General features: G+C 46.5%; 1 protein-coding gene across 1 annotated transcript in view; it reads right to left on the bottom strand.

The window, feature by feature from the left end:
- Positions 1–2,978: 2,978 nt before the first annotated feature.
- Positions 2,979–9,055, bottom strand: part of TRIM71 (tripartite motif containing 71) — a 68,856-nt gene continuing 62,779 nt past the window's right edge. Inside the window, exons 3-4 of the mRNA XM_011362284.1 lie at positions 8,434–8,568; positions 2,979–4,912 (exon numbers count right to left, since the gene is read on the bottom strand). Of these exons, the coding sequence (XP_011360586.1) occupies positions 3,461–4,912; positions 8,434–8,568 (1,587 nt within the window). The 3' untranslated portion in view covers positions 2,979–3,460. The remainder of the gene's footprint in view (positions 4,913–8,433; positions 8,569–9,055) is intronic.

Raw genomic sequence — 9,055 nt, 5'->3', positions numbered from 1 at the left:
GACCAAATTTACAAAGGAATGACTTAAAATAAAATAAAAAAAGAAAGAAAAAAGATTAACACTTTTGAAATGTTAAGTGTCAACCAAAAGTGGTTTTTATCTGTGCTGTTATTTAGATCTCCTTTAGCCATATCAATACCCAAACCTATATATTCAAATCCAATTGGTAGCTTCCCACCCTGCCCTACCACGTCAGACAACATGGGGATTTATTATCTAAATATCACATTTACTCAATAGAAATATTTTATCCTCCCTTCCAGCACCCAGGACCTTATCCTCTCACCATTGTAAAGACTTCTCTCTTTGACCCAATTTCCTACCTAACCTAGCTAGCATCACCTCACAATGGGCAGGGGATATGCGTTTAAATACACCTATTTTCAACAGCCTCACTCACACTAGGGAGTTCCAAATGTTGGCTTTTCTTATCTTTCTTTGATTTGGAGCATTCCACATTGTACAATAAACACACTCCAAAGTGCTTTGCACCAATCCCTGTGGGTTGAGTTAATTTTGGGCAGCCAAAGATGGCCGATGTTTTAAAAACAAATCTTCCCAAGCGTGACCATGTTTCACAAATGGCAGTGATGCACAATTCTGGGTGCAGAAAGGTAAGGAGATGTACCACTATCGTGGGTGAAAGCAGGCAGGACCGCCCACCTGCACAAGCATTTCAGGAACGACAACTCCACTAGCTTTAAGCCTGCAAACTGGTCAGTCTATTAATTGTAAGATCCGGTCATTTTGGCCAGGCATGGAAACTCTGGCTTTATAACCAAATCCACAGAAAAATGTTAAATAAGCCATTTCAGTTGCTGCTATTCACCAAGAAAATTCCCCATTCAGGTCCCAAGATTCTCCTACATATGGGGAAACATGGAAGAAAAAGTGAGAATGAAGATGATGCTAAAAATAAAGATGGGATCTTCAAAGGTAGTAACTACCTGAAATAACAGCCCAGTCATAATCATGACATGGGTTTCTGACAATGTTTTAAAAAATTTTTAAGATCCATCTCCTCCATAAAAATATTTTTAAGCATTTAAAACCAGTTGTCTTTGGTGTTTAAAGGATGATTTGTTGGATAGTTGTGGGGAGGGGGAGGGAAGGATCAGCACCAAGTTATTCCACAGTGTAAAAAAAAAAACAAAAAAAAAAAACCACCAATAAAAATGTTTTATTACCTGGAACTCAGGGGCAAAATAAAAGGCAACTGAATAGGAACTGGGGAAGGATTCACTATTAAGTTCTTCAATAAAAGAAAAGCCGCTTTTATAAAACGAGATTTCTTACTGTCTCCCTACCCTGTAACACAGCAGCTGGGAGCCAGCAGGTTAAAGTTACTTTTTAATTTTTGGATACTTTATTGCATGCAGTTCTTTAAGAAATGAGTTTTTTCCCCATTTTGGTCATTCAGAAACCCTAGAACTAAAGCAATGGAAAGACACAGGGTACCATGAAGGGGTAAATTAAATGTCCAAAACAGCTGGATAGAAAAAGCAACTTGATTGACTTGCTATACTGTCCCTGTCATCTCTTTTTCTCTTGGGATAACAAAAACAAATTGCTTCATTTCTTTATTCTTTTCATTTAAAACTATATCCATATTGCAAAAGGAATTTCTCTTAAATACAAGAACAGAAAGTGATCTGTTGTTTTTCTGTTTAAACGAGACCTCTCCCTGTAAACACTGCCATTTGAGAGCCCATTTTTCTTCTGGGGTGTGTAATTTTCGAATTTGGTCCTAAATTAAGTATTTGAGGGAAATAAAGGGGCCCATGAGTTCCGATAAACAGGTTATCTACCAGCTCTACCTTATTTCCACCTGAAAGACAGATAATGCCCAGAAGCACGAGGTTTTGTCCCCAAGTCCAGCTTACTACAAACCAACCCTGTAAAGTGACAGATGCCATCCCACAGTCTGCAGTGAGAGCCTGGCTTCAATTTTCATTCTTTGGTACCGAGATACAGGTTTAACGAAAGACATTACTTCCTACATTTCTGAGTTGGGGCAGTTCAGTTTACAAAAATCCTTTACATTCAAAGGCTTTTGGGGGAGAAATTCACGTTCACCATGAGGTCCTACATACAGCTCGGCTCAGGAGCCGGACCAGTCTGTGAAAAGAGACTTGAGCAGAGGATGTGGCAATGGGCTGTTCCTATTAATCTGACTTTTAAACATTCTATTTCCCTGAACTTCCAAAGCAGGAAAAAAATTGTGCTTTTAAAATAAAAGTTCATTCCTTTGCCTACTCTCCTTAGGAAAAGAAACGCCTAGCATTAACAGAACAACATTCAATATAGGGTCGGGGATCGAACCCCCACCCTCCTGCAGAGTCTGGAAGAGTTTGGGGGTGACTTGCTTCTTTCTCACGCTCTCTACCTCGGCACACGCGTGTCCACCCACACGCATGTCCACACACCAGGCCTCGTCCGAAAACCCTCTTTCTGAGAATGAGGTTCACTTTCTCTTTCCTTCCGTTTAACTCTTTATATCCAACAGTGAACTAAAAATACTTAACTTTTGAGAATACTTTTAAATCAAAAGTCCCAAACTACATCTATTATTTTTAGAAACTAAAAGTATGAAAGGAAAATGTTCTTTGGGAGGTGGTGTATCATTTTCAGCTTTACTAGTTTGGTGTAAGATGGCTCCACACATACACACGCACCTTGAAACAAACAAAGATGACATACCTAAGATATGAGTAAGTCTGCTTTTCTTGACTAGCAAAGCCACAGCCCCATCTTCTAGGAATAAGAAAAAGATGCTGAACAGGATGACAAGCGCACTGAGATGTAAAAGAACAGGCACGTTCTCTGTCACAGCATTAAAAGCGAGAGATTTTTCCAAAAAGATCAAGATCAGACAACACAATCTAACCCCATAAACACAGTATTCTCAAGAACACAAATACTCTATAATTAAGCATTTTAAATCCTATTTTTCCACATTTTATACTTTTTTTGTTTTTTTTTTTGTTTGTTTTTTTTACATTTAGTAGTTTTTCGTGTTTCCTTGGCTCAATCTACAGAATACAGCCCACCACACACATCCAGGGCCCTCCTAGCCATAGAGAGGACAGGCTTGTGCATATCACGCCCTGCAGAGGGGAAGAGGGAACCGCGAACTCCACCGAGTGAGGGTGGGAGGCGGGCAGAGGGCCTGGCCGGAGAAGGAAATGTAAAGATTTATGAGGTAGATAGAAAATTATCACTTCACAGGCTCAATCCCTGCAGAAAAGATAAGTACATTCATCTGTAAAAAAATAAAGATGAGGTAGGACTTAAGCAATGTTGTACTTTTCTTGTTCTCTTTAAACAAAAGAAAAAGAAATTTCCCTGAGACTGTTTCTTCTTTGCAATTCAAAAAGGTGGGGGGTGGGGGGGGAAAGAAAGAGAGAGAGAGACATACACACACGCACACCCCAAATACAGAGAAGCCTCGAAAATGTGATTAGAAGATGAGGATTCGATTGTTGCCAAAGTCCACCACAACGATCATCCCGTCGGGGGTGACGGCGATGCCGGATGGGCGGTCCATCTGCCCGAAGCCACTGCCCTGGGCGCCAAACTTGCACAGGAAGCTGCCGTTGGACTCAAACATCTGCACCCGGTGGTTCCTGGAATCAGCCACGATGATGCGCCCCTCCTGGTCCACGGCCACACCCTGTGGGCGCAGGAACTGCCCGTTGCCGGTGCCCTCGGAGCCCAGGAAGCGAGCCGACTGGCAGTCGGGGTGGATGACCAGGAGCCGGTGGTTGTTGAAGTCGGTGACCACCAAGTGGCCCTCGTGGTTGAAGGCCACACCCCGAGGGGAGTCAAAGTGCTTCCAGAGAGCCCCCTCGAAGCCATACTTATTCAGGAAGACTCCATCAGGCCCGAACAGCTGGATCCGGTGGTTCCGAGTGTCAGAGACCAGGATCTTGCCCTCGGAATTCACCGCCACATCCCAAGGGTAGTTGAACTGCCCGTTCTTGGTTCCTTTCTCGCCGAACTTGAGGAGGAACTGGCCCTCAAAGGTGAAGATCTGGATGCGATGATTGTCCTTGTCAGCCACCACGATCCTTCGGGAGGCGTCGCAGGCCACCCCGGCTGGTCGGTCAAACTGCCCAGGCCGGGAGCCCAGGGTGCCGAATTTGTGGTGGAAGGTGCCACAGGGCTTGAACACCTGGATGCGGTTGTTGCTGCGATCGGCGACCACGATGTAGCCCTCCTTGTCCACACTCACGCCCCAGGGACGGCAGAGTTTGCCATCGCTGTCACCCTCGCTGCCGAAGCTCAGGCCCGGGAGCCCGATGCCCACGTAGCTGCGGCCCGACTTGACGACCACCTTGAAGGGGCTGTTCTCAATGTGCTGGTTGCACATGGTGACCGACACCAGGTGCTCGCCTTCCAGCTGGGGCCGGTAGCTCACCATGTAAGTCCCATTCTGCTGATCGGTCACCTCGGCTCCAAACAGGTTGCCATCCGGGCCCAGGACCACAGCCGACATTAAGTCACCTCCCGAGAGGCGAGGCTCTCCATCGTGGTCGTAGCCAATGACGGTGAAGGAGGCCACTTTACCCTGGAGGGCCCGCTTGAGGCCGTCACCCGTAGCCTTTGTGAGTGGCGCAAAGGCCCCGCTGCTGACAAAGCCAAAGGACTTGATGGCGAGGTACAGTGCCTGGTCGGGGGGTGTGAACATGACCCGGTCGTCTTCTTGAGGCTGCAGGAAGCTGCGCACAGTCTTCAGCTCCTGCACCTGGGCCAGCATGCGGTCTCGGGCCAGCAGGATGTCTAGCGCCCTCCCCTCCTCCAGGACCTGCTGGACGGCACTGATGGTGCTCTCAAGCTTGTTGAGGTTCTGCCGCAGCTTCTCCACCTGCAGGTACAGAGACTTGGCTTTGACCTGGCGGATCTTCTCTACCTGGAGGGAAAGACAAGAACGTGGAGAGAGGACCACAGAGGCTTAGATCCAAGCACAGAACACAACATGACCTGACACTAGTCACGAGGAAGCCTCAGACAAACCCATCCTGAGGGATAATCTATAAAAACAACTGATCTGCATTCTTCAAACATGGCAAAATCTAAAGACAAAGGCTGAAGAACTGTTCCAGATAACAGCAGATGACTAAAGAGACAGGACAACCAAATGCAATGAGTGACCTTGGATGGGGTGGGGGGCTACCAATTGAGGATTAGATTATAGCTACTAGTATAATAGTATTGGGATTAAACTTCCTGATTTTGAGGAACTTTGATTCTCTAAGAGAATGTCCTTGCTCAGGGGAAATAAATACTGAAATATTTGGGGCATCGTGTCTCCAACACGCCAACTTACTCTCAAATTGCATACATACAATACACATATAGAGAGAATGGTGAAAATGGAGCCAAATGCAAACAATGGGTGGAATCCAGGGAAAGGATATACGGAGTTCTTTTATTATTGGTACCTGCCAACTTTTCTCTAACTTAGAAATTAAATAAAAAGTTTTTAAAAGGCCATCTAACGAGTGTTTATTGAGCACTGTGTGCCAGGCACTGGAGATACACTGTGACCAATAGAAAATATGGTCCCTAACCTTGTAGGGCTTATAGTTTTAAAATGACAGATATTAAACAAGCAAGCAAAGAAACAATGTGAGGTAACTGGATGTTCGAGTATAAACGGGGTACAAGGGACAGGGACTCGGGAGGCCCTCTTTAGATAGGATTGCCAGAGACAGTTTCTTTCATGAGTTGATAACTTGAAAGTCGAGTCAAGCTAAGGGCTAAATATTAGGCGAGTGCTCCAAGCAGAGGATGAAACAGCAAGCACAAAGACCTCAAGGTGGGCACGTGCCGACGATCGCCCAGGTCAGGGATGATGGCAGCACAGGCAACAGAGGTGGCTGCGAAGGTGGAGAGAAAACTGGCAGAAAGGGGTAGAACCAGCGAGACTTCCCGATGCACTACAGCACAAGGCCAGCCCTGTGCCCCCAAAAGACTGAGCCATCATCAATGCAGCTACACAGAGCACCTGAAACGTCTCAAAAGATATCCCCCTCCCCCGCCAATGCGTAGGAAGAGTGCAGAAAGAGTAAAGAGATTTTGTGAGGACCTACTAATTCAAGATTCCCCCTGCGGCCACCGCCTTCACCACCACCCCCACTCCCCACCCGCTTGCCTCACCTCTGTATCTAAGAACAGGCTTTAAAAACCTTCAACTGGGAGCCTAAAAAAAAGCCCTGTACCTCAAACGTGGAGACACCAAGGTTTTGGCAACCACTGGCCTATGTCATTTCCAAAGGAGCCCTCTAAATCTAAAATGCTATAAAAAAATACATACATGTGAATTCTGACCTGCCAAAATAACTTCTGCGTCTGAGTTTCTCAAACCACGCTATTTGGGAATGAGGGATTTTGGATGACCAGCAAAAAGAGAGTCATTTCTCTAATTCTTTTGCATTAAATAAAAGTCCTCTAACTTTTAAGCGACTTCCCCTTATGAAGGGAATAATACACGGGTCCCCCAACTAGTTCACGCTGTTCTGCAGAGAGGATCGTAAGTTCCGAGTGCTCCAAGGCCTATTTCAGAATAAGGGTCCACTGCTGGGAAGCTGAGATTTTAATCGGATTTTCCCTTAGGGAGTGATGATGTGCTTTCTGACCCATTCATGCTTTTTCATCTGTCTACTCTGGAAGCAGGACATGCGTGTACAGAGAGGCCCGTGTAGGGACAGATCAGAGAGAGGCTTTGTCCTTTGGTCTTGCACTGGACTAAAAACCCCTGAGGCTTTGATTCTGATCCCTCAGCTAGGTGGTTGCAGCTAACCCTACGAGGAAGCTAAGTCCCCTGGAAATTTATAAGCCACAGCAACAAAGGTACATCCAGATACATGAAGCTGGGTCACTGGGCACTCAAGTGTCTCAATGTTCAATAACCAGAAGGGCGAAAAGAAACCCCCCAAACATCATATAACAAAGAGGTTCCCAGGCAAAGATAGGCAAGGAAAGTATTGCCGGGCGGGAGCGGAAAAATCAGTAATTAGTAAAAGAGAGGGGGATTCTCACAGGATTCGGGGTGAGGTACCACAGTAAAAAGTAAAGAGAAACGGGATTGAGTTGTGTCCAGAACGAGCGAGCTCATTCTGGAGGAATCTGAGAGTTTTCAGGCAAATAGAAATGAAGTGTATTGCATGAAGAAGAAATTGACTCTTCTTCCAAATTTGCTTCTCCTCAACACTTGCTTTCTAGTCCTCCTAAAAGAGAACTGCCTTTGAGTCAGCCTCACGGGAGTGAGGATAACTGAGGTGAGATCTGCAGAGATGCACAAAGGCCTTTTCATCAGCAAATCCAGAAGAGCAAGTTTGTGGCAGAGTTCACCACAGAGCTCTCGGGTTGCAAGAGGTGGGCCCCTTTCAGTTATAATTAACATTCGTGGGTGGCATGAGACTGACAGACCATGGGGACATCTGACTGTCTGAAAACCACGTCAGACCCACAAAGGTGCCTAAAAAAAAATATGTGCCGAATTAAATCTTGGACTTCTTCCACCCAAGGACTCTTTTCTCTTCTTGTCAAAGAGCAGCTGAACCATATTCCTTGAGAGATCAGAAGTAGAAAGCAGCTAGTTAGGAGCTAACTAAATGGGAAGTGCAATGCGAAATCCAACCTAGCTTTCCAGAACATTCTAGGGCATAGTGATTGGTGAAGGTCACTTCCAAAAACTGAGATGACACTTATATGATGGTAGAAGTTTTGATGATCGAAACAGGCACACACACCCGCTTTTTTAATCAGCTATGTAGACGGCCTTACTCGTGTGTTCAAAAAATGTTAATTTTACAATAGGATGGGCGTGGGTGGGGCGCAGGGCCATTCACAGGCACGTTCCCCTCTTCCCGCTGAAGGAGGGCAGAAAATCAGAGAAGAAAATGCTGGGATGGTGACGGGCGGGGAGAGTCATCTTTCCAGCTGATTTTTATCTAAACAGCACACCCGTGTGCTCAGCACTCTTTCCTGCTCCGACAGGAAGAAAGGGCACACGCTCGCTGCCCTCACAAGTGGAAAACTGGCTTTCCACAAGGGGTCAGGAAGTACGGCCAGCCAGGACACCAAAAATAAGGATGTTTCCCACCGGTCTGCTTTCATAACAATGGCTTCGATTGTGCTCCCTTCTTTCTGCTTTCTCCTGAGCACGTGTGAGCAACAAAATTTGGGACTCCATCCAGTCTTGGGGCCCGACTACTTCTGAAAAGGCTTCAGGCTGTTTTACTGCCCGGAGAGCACCCACAAGGTTCCAGGGACCCCTGAATTCTTCTGCCAACAAACTCTGGAAAACTACCAAGTATTCTACATTTAGAGCTGGGGTCCAGGCTCTGACATGTGGTTCATGGAGAAATTCGGGCCTCATGGAGGCCCAGAGTGGGGGTTGGGCATGCTCCCCCGACCCCCCATTACCTTCCACAGCAGCTCACACTCCCGCTCCTCCAGGGCCTTCTTATGCCTTGCAGTCACAGCTTTGACCTCCGACTGTACCACCTTTGCCTTCATCTCCACCTGTTCTGCCACCGTCTGGGCCTGCTCGATGCTCAGCTGGAAAACCAAAAGAAAAAAAACTCATATGGCCTTAGAAGGACCTTCACTACTCAGACAAAACATTAAAGTCTACTTTTTTCCAGACCTGAAAAAGCTAGCAAAACACTCTGGGCCCCCAGGCTGCTTGATTCACTTCCTTGGAAAGAAAACAGACACTTAGGGAGAGAGAATGGCATCTGTCTGACATGTAACTGAAGGAGCTGCTGGCAAGCGCTGGATTTCCTTGTATGAGAAATGGCACCTACACAGGGAATGTCAGGACTATTAAGAGATACTCCGACACAGTGAAATCGGTAGAGCTGGGCCACAGCCGAAAGCTGGGAATGAGGATCAGATGTGAACTGTACTAGCCCGGGCACACAAGGAGCTTTCCAAGGACTTTCTGGCCACCCCCACCCCCGCCTGGGGGAAACCCTGCAGGCTGGGCACACCCCTCATGTGAGGGTGTACAATGGCTGTGGGCCGGTGGTGATCCATCACATTC

The sequence above is a fragment of the Pteropus vampyrus genome, unplaced genomic scaffold (genome assembly GCF_000151845.1).
Source record: "Pteropus vampyrus isolate Shadow unplaced genomic scaffold, Pvam_2.0 Scaffold1, whole genome shotgun sequence".
NCBI classification, from domain to species: domain Eukaryota; kingdom Metazoa; phylum Chordata; class Mammalia; order Chiroptera; family Pteropodidae; genus Pteropus; species Pteropus vampyrus.
Note: the sequence above shows the minus strand (reverse complement) of the source record. Positions and strands in the feature narration are given on the sequence as shown.